Source organism: Sus scrofa, chromosome 7, assembly GCF_054392235.1.
Source record: "Sus scrofa isolate SSC_HxYL_T2T_F1_AM1 chromosome 7, Sscrofa_HxYL_maternal_Yorkshire_Landrace_v2.0, whole genome shotgun sequence".
Lineage (NCBI taxonomy): Eukaryota > Metazoa > Chordata > Mammalia > Artiodactyla > Suidae > Sus > Sus scrofa.
In genome coordinates, this window is record NC_139389.1 from 22104676 (window position 1) to 22121838 (window position 17163).

Sequence of the window (17163 nt, forward strand, 5' to 3'; positions counted from 1 at the left end):
GTAGGTCGCAGGTGCAGCTCGGATCCTGCGTTGCTGTGTCTGTAGCTTAGGCTGGCACCTGTAGCTCCAATTCAACCCCTAGCCTGGGAACCTTGATATGCTGTGGGTGCGGCCTTAAAAAGGAAAAGAAAAAAAAAAAAAAAAAGAAGACCTCAGGCCTTATATCTAAACCTTACTCTTTAACAAATATGAATACATTCTGTTTTAGGTATTGTAAATAATAGCCCTCTAATGTTCTTCAATTCTATCGATAAAATAAATAATGTAGACCTCTACTCGTGGAAAATATACAATTAAGTTAGGACATCAGAACTCCTTTGCAACTAATAATACACAATTACAGCAAAAGTAACGTTAAAGTAATACACATTTATGTAACGTATGGAATAAGAGGGGAATCTATTGAAATCATCGAGAAAGGATTTGAAGAAAGGATTTTAAAGAAGAAGGCCTTTTTTTTTTTTTTCCTTTTTTATGGCTGCATGTGTGGCATATGGAAGTTCCCAGGCTAGGGGTTGAATCAGAGGGTCAAATCAGAGCTGCAGCTACCAGCCTAGGCCACAGCTTGGGCCAACACCACATCCTTAGCCCACTGAGCAAGACCACGGATCAACCCACATTCTTATGAATACTAGTCTGCTGAACCATAACAGGAACTCCTAAAGAAGAAAGCATTTTATCTTGTCCTTTGAGAATAGGTAGTTTGGGTACTAATGAAAGAAATCAAAAGACTTAAGTAAGTGGACAGGTATACCATGTTTATGGACTAGAGAACAATATTGTTGAATGTGAGTTGTCCCTCACTTGAGCTATAGATTCAACACAAATCTTATTCCAGGAATTCTTTTGAAGGAGAAGCCAGTTATAAAATTTATATCAAAAGGCAGTGGGACTAGAAAAAGCTAAAACAATTTTGAAAATGATCAACAAAGTTGCAGAACTCTCAGTACTTGATTTCAAGATTTTAAAAGCCGCAATAATCAAGACAGTTTTGTATTGGTAAAAGGGTAAACATAGAGGTCAGCGGAACAGAATAAAGCTTCCAAAAAAGAGACCCGCACAATTGATTTTTGGCAAAGATGCAAATGCAGTGGTTTAATCTTTTCTGCAAATAGTTCTGGAACAATTCGATATCTGTATGCAAAAAAATGAATCTCCATCCATATTTTGAACTCTGAACAGAAATTAAAAGGGGCCATAGACCTAGAACTAGAAAACTTTTAAAAGAAAACAGGAGAAAATCTTTGTGACCTTGGATTAATCAAAGATTTCTTAGATATGACACCAAAAGTACAATTCCTAAAAGAAAAAAGTTTACACATCAAACATTTAAAAAATTATGAATTTCTGCTCTTGGAGGAAAGGCACAGTTTGAAAAAATGAAAAGAAGGGAGTTTGTGTCATGGCTCAGTGGAAATGAAACTGACTAGCATCCTTGAGGATACAGATTTGATCCCTGGCCTCATTCAGTGGGTTAAGGATCCAGAGTTGCCAGGAGCTGTGGTTTAGGTCGCAGATGTGGCTTGGATCTCACATTGCTGTGGCTGTGGCATAGGCCAACAGCTACAACTCCAGTTTGACCCCTAGCCTGGGAACCTCCATATGCTTTGAGGGTGGCCCTAAAAAGCCAAAACAAAAAACAAACAAAAAAAACAAAACAGGAGGAAATATTTGCAGGTCATCTCTTTCATCAAGGACTTTATCCAAGATATGTAAGGAACTTTTAAAAGTAAATAATTAAAAAGCCTAATTTGAAAAATAGGCAAAAGTTTTGAATAGATACTTACCAAAGAAGATACAGTTGTCCCTTGGTATCCATGGGGGATTGATTCCAGGACCCCTCGTGGATACTAAAATTCATTGATGTTCACGTCCCTTATATAAAATGGGATAATCTGCATATAACCTATACACATTCCTCCCGTATACTTTAAATGATCTCTAAATTGCTTATAATAGCTAATAAAATGTAAATGCTATGTAAATAGTTGGTGGCATGTGGCAAAAAAGTTTTGCTTTTTGGAACTTTCAGGAATTTTTTTCCCAAAAATATATGTATATATCTCTGTGTGTGTGTATCAAATGCTGGTCAGGATATGAGCAACTGCAGTTCTCACATTGCTAGTGGAATGCACTTTGGAACACAGTTTGGCAGTTTCTTATAAAATTATATGTACACTTACCATATGACCCATCAATTTTATTTTTATTTTTATTTTTGTCTTTTTAGGGCCGCTTCTGCGGCATATGGAGTTTCCCAGGCTAGGGGTCTAATCAGAGCTGCAGTTGCCAGCCTAAGTCACAGCCACAGCAATATGGGATCGGAGCCATATCTGCGACCTGCACCACAGCTCACGGCAACATCGGAGCCTTAACCCACTGAACAAAGCCAGCGATCAAACCCACAACCTCATGGTTCCTAGTCGGATTCGTTTCTGCTGTGCCACGACAGGAACTCTGACCCATCAGTTTTATATTTGGATATTTACCTGGGTGAAATGAAAGCTATGTTTACATAAAGCTCATTTGCAGATATTCATAGTGGCTTTATTTGTAATCATCAAAAGCTGGAAGCAGCTGAGAAAATGGATAAACAAACATACATCCATAAAAGGAATAAACTCCTGATACATGTAACAACATTGATGATGTCAAGTGCATTATTCTTAGTGAAAGGTGCAAGACATAAAAGGCTACATACTGTATGATTTTATTTATAAAACATTCTGGAACATCGTTAGTGTGTGGGGCTAGGTTTTGTGGTTGCAGGTGTTGATAGGTCATCCAGGTTCCTTGGAGATGCAGGACCTGTGCTCCAAAGAGAGTCTTAGAGCTTGAGATAAAGTCCATAGTAGAGGTTAGCCTGGAGACAAAGGGGGAAGATGGAGGGCGGGCAGGAGCACAAGTAGGATAATGGATGTTAGATGGAGAAGAGGAAGTAGGACAGTTCTTGACAGTACCTTGAGCAGAGTGTATGGAAATTAGCGAGGGACGGGTTGAGTTCAAGTGTAGAAACAGTATAGCTGATATAGCAAATGCCGAAAGTTAAACCAGCAGCCCTAAGGGCCAGCTGAGGTAAAATGCAGAATTTCATTTGGACCCAGTCTGTATGGTTTCCTAACTTTGTTTAGCCATGTTGTACATCCTGGGAGAGAACGCAGAAGGAAAGGGTTATTCCCAGATGGGTTTGGCATGGCAAAAGGCTAAGGAGACAAGGAGTTATTTCTAGAGAGGATCACTTAAATGACTGAGCCAAGAAGTCTTTGTCTTGGTAGAAAGCTTGTTAAAGACGTCTCAGTAAATCATTATGACCTTTGACTTGCCTTTCTACTAGTTGTCATTTTCTCTTCCCAAAGAAGTATCCTTAAAGAAGAGGCCCTCAGAAGATTCTTAAGACGGTGAAGAACATAGTGGAAACAAGTCACCTGAGCTTTTCTGGCCCTAAATGGCTGCAGAAGCAAGAAAGTCTTTAGCCCCATCCCCACCAGACCAGGCTCCTGAAGAGGACCTTGTAATCGTCAAGGTAGAGGAAGATCATGGTTGGGACCAAGAATCAAGTCTACATAAAAATAACCCTCCTGGCCAAGAGCTCTTCCGACTGCGCTTCAGAAAGTTATGCTACCAAGAGACACTAGGACCCCGAGAAGCTCTGATCCAACTCCGGGCACTTTGCCATCAGTGGCTGAGGCCAGATTTGAACACCAAGGAGCAGATCCTGGAGCTGCTGGTGCTGGAGCAATTCTTGACCATCCTGCCTGAGGAGCTTCAAACTCTGGTTAAGGAACATCAGCTTGAGAACGGAGAGGAGGTGGTGACCCTATTGGAGGATTTAGAGAGGCAGATTGATATACTAGGACGGCCAGTAAGTAGAAAGAGGTGTGCGTGCTGTGACAGAGTCCAGGAAGCTGGGTGGAGGGGCATGGACAACATAGTGGGAGGGTAAATGTGGAGCATGAGTTTTTGTTGTAGGAGGATGAACGTAGTTATAAGTGTGCTACTGCTTGTATTTGTGGAGTTCTTTTTATTCTTATAAAGAATAGAAATCCAATTTTTAGTCCAAATAACATCCGTAAAACTGTATTATTATTCTGTTTGCCAGTGCACAGAGAACATAACTTACTTTTTCAGGGGCACCCAAATAATTAAAGGTAGATTTGAGACCAGAACGCAGATCTCCTAGTTCCTTATCAAAAGTCTTTTCCACTGAAGAGCACTGCTTTAAGTTTCTATTTATCATTCTTCTTCCCCTTTCTTGGGAGTGCAAAATACCGGCTTTGTGTGCAGCACTGAGAGCATCAACAGAAATCTTTTCCTTCAGTGTTAAGCAGAAATGATGCCTTTCTGTTGTGAGCCACACGGGAAGTGGAAAATGACACCTTTCTGTGCTAATCAGCATGTCTGTGTTCCTTACTGCCCCCAGGAAGTAAATGAGATTCTGCTTTTTCCTTCCCCAAGTGTGGTTCCCCTTAGATGTGCTCTTGGTCCTCTTACCTTGTTCACTTCATTCCTCAGAGGGATTCCTTGTAATGCAACTGTCTCATTGTTTCCAGGTGCCGGCTCGTGCACGTGGGCGTAAGGTACTCTGGGAGGAGGTAGTGCATTCAGAATCTGCAGCAGAGCCTCCAGATACTCAGCTCCAATCTGTAGCAACGCAGCACAAGTCTCCAGTGCTCCAAGGGCCACAAGACAGAGGTGAGGAGCCACATGTCATTGATGAGGAGTGGGGAAGTAGAAAGGGGAAAAGGTACATTTGGAACACCTGTCTAGTTCCTGGTTGCAGGAACTAGAATCTGCTGTTTACAGATCAATCATAAGATCTGGTTTAAATGTTTATCTAGGTTTCAAATACAGACTCTCGGTTCCTCTGGTAAACACATGGACAAATTAAAGAATTTGGGGATTTTATGTATTCATACATTTCTCTTAAAGCACTGTATTTACAATATAGGAGTTCTGAGGTTTTGCCATTTTATTTGTACATATTTTCTAAAACGAGCATTTTCTTAAATAACTACAATAAATTGATCACAGGGAAACTTAACACTGATAGAATACTGACCTAGGAGTTCCCGTTGTGGCGCAGTGGTTAACGAATCCGACTAGGAACCATGAGGTTGCGGGTTCAATCCCTGGCCTTGCTCAGTGGGTTAACGATCCGGCGTTGCCGTGAGCTGGGGTGTAGGTTGCAGACACGGCTCGGATCCCGCGTTGCTATGGCTCTGGCATAGGCCGGTGGCTACAGCTCCGATTAGACCCCTAGCCTGGGAACCTCCATATGCTGCAGGAGCGGCCCAAGAAATAACAAAAAGACAAAAAAAAAAAAAAAAAGAATACTGACCTAGTTCACAGTTATTTTGCCAGTTGTGCCAATAATGTTCTCCCAGAGTCTAGTCCAAGATCACACAATTAGTTGTCCTATCTCTTTAGTCTCCTTTAACTTGGAAGAGTTCGTCAGCCTTTCTTTTCTTTTTTTTTTTTTTTCTCCCCCACCCCATGGCATATGGAGTTCCTGGACCAGGGATCAGATCTGAGCTGCAGTTGTGACCTACACTGCAGCTGTAGCAATACCAGATCCTTAACCCATTATGCCAGGCTGGGGATCAAACCTGCATCCCATTGCTCCAGAGACACCACTGATCCCGTTTCACCACAGTGGGAGCTCCTACACTTTCTATTTTGATATGTAACTTTAAGCTGAATAGGACATCAGAGTGCAGATGTTTTGGAGTTCCTGTTGTGGCTCAGCAGAAATGAGTCTGACTGGTATCATGAGGTTGCAGGTTTGATCCCTGGCCTTGCTCAGTGGGTTAAGGATCCGGTGTTGCTGTTAGCTGCTGTGTAGGTTGCAGGCACAGATCGGATCTGGTGTTTCTGTGGCTGTGTGTAGGCCGGTGACTACAGCTCCAATTTGACCCCTAGCCAGCCCCCATACGCCACAGGTACGGTCCTAAAAAGACCCCACCAAAAAAAGGTGCAGATGTTTTGTGGGGGCAGCCACAGATATTGACCCAGAGCCCAAGATTATCAGCATTCCATATGCAGAATCTCTGGCATGCATATCTGCTGAAACTAAAAAAATTTGGAATGGGTTAGTACTGGTTCCTATAATCACAGGACAAGGCTGGTCTCATTCATAGCTCCTTTCTCTTCTCTCAGCCATATCTGCTTCACAGAGTCCTACCCCTTCCCAGAAAGGAAGTTCTGGAGACCAGGAGATGACAGCTACACTTCTTACAGCAGGATTCCAGGTGAGTTGTGCTCCCTCTCACTGAAACCCCAGAGCTCTGCTGAACAGTGTTTGTGGCATCTACCCCATGTCTAGACTGTCTGTAGCAGTACTCATTCGAGAACTTGCCCCAAATTCTGCATGGCACCAGATCAGTTTTTGATTTTCCTTTGTAAATCTGCATTTTTCTCTTCTTCCGAGCTAGCTCTGCAGATCCGTTTACACAGTATCCCACTTCTTAATCCTCCCTAACCCTGGTAGATCTCTCTGACGTTCTGGGTTTGAGCTGTGGAATAGTCCCAGTCCCCAAATGGGGATCTTGTTTTTTTTCAGACTTTGGAGAAGATTGAAGACATGGCTGTGTCCCTAATTCGAGAGGAATGGCTTCTTGATCCATCACAGAAGGATCTGAGTAGAGATAACAGGCCAGAGAATTACAGAAATATGTTCTCCCTGGGTAAGGAGAGCTCTGGTTATTTTTATCATTTAAGGTTTTTTGTTTGTTTATTTGTTTATGTGAACAGTAGATTTGAGTTTTCTGAAAGACATAGCTGAGTTCAAACTCAGGATCCAATAGAGAGATAACATGTTGAGACGTCTCGAGTTCTGAAAGGAAACTTTTGCAGCTGCTATGGAAGACAGTATGGTGGTTCCTTAAAAAACTAAAAATAGAGTTACCATATATGATCATACAATCCCAATTCTGGACATATATCTGGAAAAGATGAAAGCTCTAAATTCAAAAAGACATGACTTTTTGAAAGACATGTACCCCAGTGTCTGTAGCAGCACTGTATACAATAGCCAAGACATGGAAACAACCTAAATGTCCATCAACAGATGAATGGATAAAGAAGGTATGGTATATATACAATGGAATCTTAGCCATAAAAATGAATGAAATAATGCCATTTGTGGCAATATGGGTAGACCTAGAGATTATTGTACTAAGTGAAGTAAATCAGAATGATAAATATTATATCACTTATATCTGGAATCTAAAAAAATAGTACAAATGGGAGTTCTCATTGTGGTTCAGTGAGTTAAGAACCTGACACAGTGTCCGCAAGGATTCAGTTTCGATCCCTGAACTTGCTCAGCAGATTAAGGATCCATTGTTGCCACAAGCTGCAGTATAAGTCGCAGATGATCTGGGTTGCTATGGTATAGGCCGACAACTGCAGCTCCAGTTTGATCCCTAGCCCAGGAACTTCCATATGCTTCAGGTGTGGCCCTAAAAAGGATAAAAAGAAAGAAAACTTAGAGCTACCAAGGTGGGGGGAGGGGGATAAATTAGGAGTAAGGGATTATTAAGTACATACTACCATATATAAAAGAGATAAACAATAAGGATTTACTGTATAGCAGAGGGAACTGTATTTAATATCTTGTAATAACCTAAAATAGAAAAGAATCAGAAAAAAAATATAGATATATACATCTTGTGTGTGTGTGTGTGTGTGTGTGTGTGTGTGTATAAAACCAAATCACTGCTGTATACCTGAAACTAACACAGTGTTATAAATCAACTATATTTCAGGAGTTCCCGTCGGCGCAGTGGTTAACGAATCCGACTAGGAACCATGAGGTTGCGGGTTCAATCCCTGGCCTTGCTCAGTGGGTTAACGATCCGGCGTTGCCGTGAGCTGTGGTGTAGGTCGCAGATGAGGCTTGGATCCGTGAGCTGTGGTGTAGGTCACAGATGAGGCTTGGATCCCGCGTTGCTGTGGCTCTGGTGTAGGCCGGTGGCTACAGCTCCGATTCTACCCCTAGCCTGGGAACCTCCATATGCCGCGGGAGCGGCCCAAGAAATGGCAAAAAAAAAAAAAAAGATAAATCAACTGTATTTCAATTAAAAACATAAAATACCCAGAAAAATAAGTAAATTTTAAAAATGAAGTTTTATTCTCTAATCCAAGAACTTACCTTACAGTTTGTAACTGGTCACTTTGCCAGTTGGAAATTGAAATCTTTTAGTGCTCTCTGAATTCACATAGATTTCTCTCAGGCCTGTTGTGCTTCTGCCTTTTAAGGACTGGGGCTTTTTTTCCTTCCTGTTCCACTCATTAGATCTTTTAGTAGGTTCGTATTCTTTCCACTCCCCAACTTCCCCTTCTCCACAGTTGATCCCTTCTTTACTTTCCCAGGCCATGGCTTGAACCTGTGCCACAGCAGTGACAATGCTGGATCCTTAACCCATTAAGCCATCAGGGAAGTCCCAACAGCCCTCTTTTTTGATGGTAGTTCTTCCCCAGTTGGCTTATGAGACTTCTGTTTGACCCTGCTGTTTTCTCCCCATATTATAAAGACGTTTTGGAGACAGATGGAAGCTTTGTGTTTACTTGTAGCTGTTCCATGTTTTTTTTTCCTTTACCCCATCATTGATGTCTTTCTCCTGATGTAAAGGATAGTAAGTGACATTGGCTTGATGTTTATTACATTTTTATTTCAGGTGCTGAGACCAGGAATGAGAACAGGGAATTAGCTTCGAAACAGGTAATATCTACTGGAATCCAACCACATGGAGAGACAGCTGCCAAATGCAACGGGGATGTTATCGGGGGTCTTGAGCATGGAGAAGCCCGTGACCTTCTGGGCACATTAGAGAGGCAGCGGGGAAATCCCACCCAAGAGAGACGACATAAATGTGATGAATGTGGGAAGAGCTTTGCTCAGAGTTCAGGCCTTGTTCGCCACTGGAGAATCCACACTGGGGAGAAACCCTATCAGTGTAACGTGTGTGGTAAAGCCTTCAGTTACAGGTCAGCCCTTCTTTCCCACCAGGATATCCACAACAAAGTAAAACGCTACCACTGTAAGGAGTGTGGTAAAGCCTTCAGTCAAAATACAGGCCTGATCCTGCACCAGAGAATCCATACAGGGGAGAAGCCGTATCAGTGCAATCAGTGTGGGAAGGCTTTCAGTCAGAGTGCAGGCCTTATTCTGCACCAGAGAATCCACAGTGGGGAGAGACCCTATGAATGTAATGAGTGTGGGAAAGCTTTCAGTCATAGTTCACACCTCATTGGACATCAGAGAATCCACACTGGGGAGAAGCCTTATGAGTGTGATGAGTGTGGGAAAACCTTCAGGCGGAGCTCACATCTTATCGGCCATCAGAGAAGCCACACTGGGGAGAAACCCTACAAATGCAATGAGTGTGGGAGGGCCTTCAGTCAGAAGTCAGGCCTTATTGAACATCAGAGAATCCACACTGGAGAAAGACCCTATAAGTGTAAAGAATGCGGGAAAGCTTTCAATGGGAACACTGGCCTCATTCAGCATCTGAGAATTCACACAGGGGAGAAGCCCTATCAGTGTAATGAGTGTGGGAAAGCCTTTATTCAGAGGTCAAGTCTCATTCGACATCAGAGAATCCACAGTGGAGAAAAATCTGAATCCACGGGAGTTTAGGGGAAAAAATTCAGTCACAGTTTGGGCATTATTCATCATTAGCGGAACCACATGCTGATGAGAGGTCTTTCAGTGTAATAAAAAGGCAGAAAGTTCAGCATCATTACAATGTTTTCTAGCATCAGAATGGATAGTGGTGGCAAAGTTAGAATAGCTCTTCAGTAGTTCGGGCCCAGTGCCTTGATGCAGGTTGATTAGCTTGACTATCTTGGGAGGTGTCTGATGGAATGGAGCTCCCGCTGGCCCAGTGTATCCTTTAGAAGCTTAAAATAGCATTAGAGCAATGACTTGTCTTGGCTCAAGGCACTTAACTTTGTCTTCTGGGTGATTAGTGATAGGCTTGAGAGAGGCTTCTCCAGGTCCTCTGCTTCTTCCCATCTCCTGTGATCCCCTTCTCCCATTTTTCTGCTGAAGGTGCACTTATGCTCCTAATCTGATCTAAGAAACTGCTTTAGAGTCTGAAGTAGCCTCTGTGTGAGACTTACATTTATATTTAGGTTTCTAGGATCCTAGTTCTAGGGAACTTTTTACAAATACTTAATAACATGTTTATGCTTAAGTGTGCATTTTATTTTATTCTAATGCTCCTGATAGTCAGTGGAAATCCATGTTCCCATGCAAACTCAGAATGCTATATTTTTAACAGCACTCCAGCATTTTCCTTCATATATCGCCTTCACTGACTCCACTGAGTCATTGCGCATCCATACGTATCCTTCACCACCCCCAGTCCCAGTACCTGTGTCAGCAAAGGAAGTGGACGCGTTAGTGATGGTTGTGGGAATGATGCAGAGAAAGAGGTGAGTGGAGACTCAGCCCAGCTGCTCTTGAGCTTGGATGGTTGTACTCTTGGTGACTTTTTACTCTCCTTTCCACCTTCCCACTGTACACTGTGGTAGAAATAGGTATTTACACTATCCTCATTAAAGCATCACGTAGGAAAAAGAAGAGACAGTGGTGCTTGAACACCTAAAAATCCTTACAAAGAATGTACACTTGGCTCTGGTCCATTAAAGTACCGTTCTCTAAGGTTCCTATCAGTCTGCACAACCCCCTTGACTAGATGATCTGTCATTCTTATCTTTACCCCTGACCCACCTCCTTCGATAGCCCCAGATCCTCACTCATTCTTCATCTGTTTCTTGCCATTAGCTTTACACATACTATAGATTAGCTTTACATATCTATAGTGGTAACCTGTTGAATACTTCCCCCCATAGTTCCTCACTCTCTGAATTCTGGTATACTCCATCTATAATCCAGCAAAGATGCGATGTTAAACTCATCATCACCAGGCACTATATTTCATCTTTAAAGCTTTCATTATACCAAGGGATATTGTATAAAGTAATGATGCTGGTTTAAAAGTAATACCCAGAACTTCCAGAAGCATCCAAATGGTTGTTGTCTTTTTTTTTTTTTTTTTGCCATGTCTAAGGCATGCAGAAGTTCCTGGGCCAGGGATTAAACCTGTGCCACAGCAGGGACCCAAGCCACTGCAGTGACAATGGTGGATCTTTAACTTTCTAGGCCACTGGAAACTCTGGACTGTCCTTTAAATTGAGCTGTTCAGGCTGTTGTAGTAGTGCTGTTATTCCAAGTGCTACTATTCCTCCAGATATTTGGAACACTCTCAAGATTCCCATTTAATAATCCATACAAGAAAAGTCTCTTACTCTTGAATTTCATCTCATTTTTGACCAGTTGATTACTCACTTATTCACCATATTTGTAACTGAGTAACTTTTGGCCATTTCCAGAGTTGGCTTTCAAAATTGGAATTGACTCCATTAATCCTATTCAGAAGAATGTGATATATATTATGTTGAAAATTCCAAGAGAAATTATGCGATTTCATGCTGTGAGTATCCTGAACAGGGACAAGACTTACTAATCCTGTTATTTTATGATTGGTATTTTTAAAAATCCACCACAAAATCTTACACCGTAGAGGTCCACCTTGTGGATTATAAATTCCTTCCATATAACATCCCTTCTCTACCCCAACATGGCCCATTAATAACATCAAGGTTATCTACATCTATTCCATTGAGCCATTAGTAGCCACTTGTCATTTGTCATCCTGGTTTCCTTGGTTAACTTTTTCATTATCTGTTATTCTCTTCTCTTCTCTTCTCTCCTGCCTATAGGTTACCATTTGTAATTCCCTTGTACTTGAAATTATAAGAAACCAGAAACAAATCTAGTTGTCTCTAGATCCTCGCTCTCTGCTTCAGCTGTGCCTTACCCTCTGTAAGATACTGGTTCTGCCTGAGGCCAGTACTTCCTGTGTGCAAATATTACATAGGATGAGTACATTGTCAGAGGGAGAATATGGTGTATGTGCATTGTATACATACCGACTACCACATAGTTCAGAGGAACAGTTGTTTCCTATTTCAGTGAAAGCTTTTAGCAGAACTCCATACTGAAATGACTGTATATGTACCAGCAAACATCTCTTCTCTCAGAGTAATGTGTAGCCAGATTATTTAAATCTCAGAATTACTAAGCATCCGGCAGAAATTTAGAGGAAAAAAAAGTATGAGCAGAAAGGTTAGTATTATACTGGGATGCATGTCAGAAAAGATTGGCTGAAAAGAATGATACATATACCAAGGCTGGTTCAACACACCGATAGAAATAGCCAAGTATAAGACAGTCAAAAAAGGCTGTTGTTTCTTTGGGGGCATAAGTAGTTCATTCTTGGTCTCCAGTTTTCACTCTTAGATATTTAGAATATTGTTGATCCGTCTGTATGACCTTGGTTTGAGCTCCTAACTATGAGTGACATGCACTAAAGTTCTTTTATCCTACAGATTCTATTTTTATACTCTTAATGTGAAATGAGCTGTTCACCAGTACTTGCTTCTCCCAGTCACAGCTTTTCATTTTAGGACCTGGCATGATAAAATGGTTCTTCTGTAACTGTTGCCATCCAACTTAGTCCTAGGAGAGACATCTTAGGTTTCAGAAATTTTCTCCATTGAGCATGGTAGCAGCACTGGAATGCAGTGGTTGATTCTCATATGGAGCAGTTAGTTTTACTCTTGGTTCTGAGGCTCTAGAAATTAATAACTGGCATTTATTGAGTGCTTACTATGTGCCAAACCCTATGTTGCATATTTTTCATGATAGATATTATATCTTCCATTTTATAGATGAGGAAACTGGAGTTTAGGGAATTGAATGAATTGACCAAGATCACACAGCTAATAAGTGATAGACCAGGGATCCTAACCTACCTAGTCTGATTCTCAAGCCTATGCTTCTGCCAGCTGAGCTACCATATCTCTAATGAAGACCCTAACCCTGTCCAGCCATTTAAAAATTATGTATCCCTGGTCATAAATATTGGAGAAGGGAATGTACAGTAAAATGCAAATCCATTGCAATTACTAGAAAAGTGGTTGAAAGTACCATTTTGGTTTATAATTTTATCACCTGTAAAAGTTGATACTTTTGATGCTTTGCAGTACTAGAAAGCTAAATTCTGTAAATACAGTATGTTTAAAGAAGTAAAACGTTTAAAAACTGGGAGAACAACGCAGTAACTTACAGATTCAAATACATTTCTCTCTAATCTGTACCAAGGAATGAAACATCCATGCCCTAGGCCAGGCAGATGGACAGTTAGGATGACAATAGTAAGTTCATCTATAGCATAAAATGTGTAAAAGTTTCATCTTTACTGCTCATTTCCAACTGTCATTTTATTTTTCTTCTGTCATTCATGGTTATTCAAACATGTCCTCCATTGTTGAACCCTGTTTCCTCATTAATCTTTTCTTAAAATTTCTTCTTGCTTTTTATACTCACTCCACTGAAATGTCCTCAGAATCACCAGTGGATATGAATGCCTTTTCTTAATTCTTGTCTTTCTTGGTCTGTATTTTGTACTCAAATTTCCCCTACATCTCAAGAATTCTCTTCTCCTTTGACCTGTGGGATCCTTTTTAGTCGGTTTTCTTCACTTTTAGCTTTTCCTGTTTTTTTTTTTTTTTCCCCCTCTCCACTGAGAAAAATCTCCATGTCTTAATTTTATTCACTATTTTTTCTATACTTCTGTTTTATCCATTTTGATTATTTACACTTACCTTCCATATTTCAATAACATAGTATTTTCGACCCAGTGTGTTGTCTCTCAAGTTGTGAACTTTTACAGAGGTACCTATGCAATTTGGTATTTGAAAGCAGAACTTCTCACTCTATCCCCAGTCCCTGGTTTCCTATTAAATAGTCATCTTTTCTTAACATCTTTACCCTAAACAGACTCACTACCCTTCATGCTTCTTATCTGAATCTTGGAGTTGTCTTTTAGTCTTTTTCTGGTCTCTACTGTTCATGTCCAAAATCTTACCAAGTTTCTCTAATTCTTAGTTGGTTTTCTCCTTGAGGCTGGATTCTTTACATTTCTGCCATACCTTCATATCCCTTCTCTGTAGATCCGTGTCATCCAAGACCCAGGTTATGGTAATTCTTTCTTTTCAGTTTCCTTGCTCCCAAGATCCCCACCTTGTATGCTTCCAAGGTGATCCTCCTTGAAGTCGATTTTCACTCAAGAACACCCAAAAAGTAATTCCTGACAGAGCAATGATGTTCCAAGTTCTCCATACCTTACCCTCCATGCTTAATCTGCCTCAGCTGCATCACTTTCTAGCATATTCCACTTGATTCATCAGTCACTCTTCCTGTGACCGTCCACTGTTGTCTTATAAGCCGTTGCCTCTGTGCCTTTCTCATGCTATTCTCTTTGCTTAGATTTCTCTTTGGCCCCAGCCCATGTTCATTACTCCCTTCAAAGCCTAGCTTCCATTATATCTTCTAAGTGAGCTCTCCCTGACGATTTCACCTCACACTAAGACCTCCCTTATTCTGTGCTGCCTCAGCACTGATCCTTTGAGTTTGTTCTGTGGTCCATGCACTTACTAATGTATTGTTTTGTAATTATTTTCTAGTATTCTGTATTGTAGTTTCACATTTGTATTTATTTCCGAAGTTAAATTGTAAGCTCCTTGAGGGCAGGAATAGTGACTTCTACATTTGTATCTCTGCACCCCTTAGTGCCTAGTACAGTGCTGAGCACACAGTAGGTGTTTAATAAATGCTTGTCAAATTATTGTGTGGACTATTTATGGTGTTTTATCTATAGATATTTTTGCACTACTTTCAAGGATGTATGTCTTCTATATTTTGTGTACAGACCCATTTCCATAGTACATCAAAAACTGCTTATATCTAAGACTAACACCAAAAAATTCAACTTTAGGAGGATCTGTGTGAAAAGTTGAAATGTGAAGCTTTCCTTTTGTCTGCCCAGACTTATTTATTGGTTAAAAAAAAAAAAAAAAGTAGGAAACTCCAAAGATTACTGTTTATAGTTACAGAAGTGCTTAGGAATGGGCTTTTGTATCTCAAGTTAAACCAGTGCTTCTCAACTGGAGAAATTTGGCAATGTCTGGAGATACTTTTGGTTGTACCATCAGCTGGGGTCCTACTGGCATCTAGTAGATAGGGGCTAGGGATATTGCTAAACATCTTGCATGCAGAGGACAGCTGCCACAATGAAAAATTATTGAACTCTATATGTTTCATAGTGCCAGGGTTGAGAAACTCTGGTCTAGATATAGTTAAGGAATATAGGAAAAAAGATAAATGAAATTTCTTTTTTTTTTTTTACATTTAGAAAAATTAGCTATATTAAGCTTTATGAGAATCGTGTTTGTATATTTTGTAGTTTATAAGACTATAAAAAAGCCTTAATTTTGGAGTTCATGACAACATACATATATATTCTAAGGTTGCTTTCAGCATCAGATCTGCTCTAGTTCTTCGTACCAAGTAGAAGGTGTTAACAGGAGTAGAAGTCTAGTTTTAGCTTTCTGTTTCTTGGTTCATTACATAATATGAAAGATAAAACACAGGGTCTATCTCTTTAGCATTTGGCTTGCAACTTAGAGATCTAGCTTTGGGGACAATGTATGACCCTCAACAGTCCCTTGGGCAGCCACTATGCAGAAATAACTGCCAACTTCCCAAGGAAACCACAAGTCAGAATGTTATCAAAGTTTACCAAGTAAAACATGTTACATTTTAAACAAACCCTGTAAATCCTACCTAGGAAGGCAAACGTGGAGGAAATGTGATTAGGAGGACATTTAATTAGGAAATAGTGTAAAGGAAGACATTTTATAAACTAGTCTTTTGTAGCTCATTGGTACTTCCTTCAAAAGGTTTAAAAAGGATCGATCGGTTTGTGTAATACACCAAAGAAATAACTGCATTGCGTTGCTGTGTTTAATTATTCATGTATAGTCTATAGAATGCTAGGTTCGGAAGTGATTTTTGAGATAATTTCCAGCCATTAGTCTGAAAGTGGAGGTTCAGAGGGGTCATGTGGCTTGCACCATTTTACCCATTAAGTGATATAGGGTGGAAACCAGTCTTTCTGATGCTTTGCCTGTGTCTTTTTCGGCTGGTTACGACCCTTGTTGATTTATGTTGGTTCATACTGTGCCATGGGATGTATTTATACTTAGTGCCTCCACTTGTAGTGTTTCATTTTTAGGAACAATTCCTTTTATCGGCTTGTATGTCTAAACCAGTATACTGACTGGTGTCTTAAATTATTTAATAAACAACTGAGTTGTCCAAGGGATTTTGAAGCATCACAGCCCTTTTTTGCAAGTCTTGCTCTCTCAGGTCTGGTCCTTCATCTTGAAAACACGTAAGATGTGCACATTGGCATTCAGATTACTAATAAAGAAAACCAGAGTTCTTGCTGTCCTGTATATCAGTTTTAGGAATCCTGTAGGAACCACACTGGAGATGCCCTTTCCCAGCTTCACTGTCTAAATTCCGAGATTCAAGGGTGGTTCTACCCTGGGTAAAGTCAGGAAGCAAAAAGTCACCTTCGTGAGGAGTGAGGCAGGTATTCTGAGTCTTGCGGAAGTCAGGCAGAGGCAATGAAAAATCCAGTCCGGGAATGACTGAGTAGGTACCCACCCGAGGCAGGAAGACTTCCCTCCGCCCCAAGGCCGCCTGCCTGGGAACAAGCTAAGCCCCGCCCCGGAAGTGCCGAAATGGACTTCCGCCCGCGCTCGCGGGGAGCTCTCCGAGCCAGTTGCAGTTCAGGCTGCGATGGGCTCCCTCTGCCTTTGGGCGGTGGCATGTTGGACTGTGACTGAGCTGGAAGCCTTTTGGCTCCCGCTCCCTGGGCGGGTTCGGGTAGGAGCGTAGGCGTGAACCCCAGGAGGTGGTCCTGGAGCCGTGGGCAATAAGCCCAAATGCAACCTGCGAGGGAAGGGCTTTTTTTCGCGTTTCAGTGCGGCTAGTGTCAACAGTTGGGACTGCTATCTTATTCGTATTAGAACCCCGATCTTTCCTGAGGTCTTAAGAGTTTTATTGAGTCACATTAGCCCTAGTACATTTGAAATCAAAGGCCACCAGACCCTCAGCTTGTAATCACAAACAAAAGGGAGAAACGTCAAATGATTGGAAATAAGTATAAGGAGCTCTAAATT

General features: G+C 41.1%; 1 protein-coding gene across 8 annotated transcripts in view; it reads left to right on the top strand.

Moving 5' to 3' along the window:
* The window catches only part of ZKSCAN8 (zinc finger with KRAB and SCAN domains 8), a 58831-nt gene that overhangs the window by 4741 nt on the left and 36927 nt on the right, over positions 1-17163 (top strand). Inside the window, exons 2-7 of one of the 8 annotated variants that reach the window (XM_084966486.1) lie at positions 3360-3862; positions 4551-4692; positions 6157-6248; positions 6560-6683; positions 8679-8722; positions 10287-10440. In XM_084966486.1, the coding sequence (XP_084822612.1) occupies positions 3446-3862; positions 4551-4692; positions 6157-6248; positions 6560-6683; positions 8679-8722; positions 10287-10409 (942 nt within the window). In that variant the 5' untranslated portion in view covers positions 3360-3445 and the 3' untranslated portion in view covers positions 10410-10440. Of the gene's footprint in view, positions 1-3356; positions 3863-4550; positions 4693-6156; positions 6249-6559; positions 6684-8678; positions 14760-17163 lie in introns of those variants that run through there. The other 7 variants (XM_084966484.1, XM_084966483.1, XM_084966485.1 and 4 more) reach the window with 7 other exon arrangements.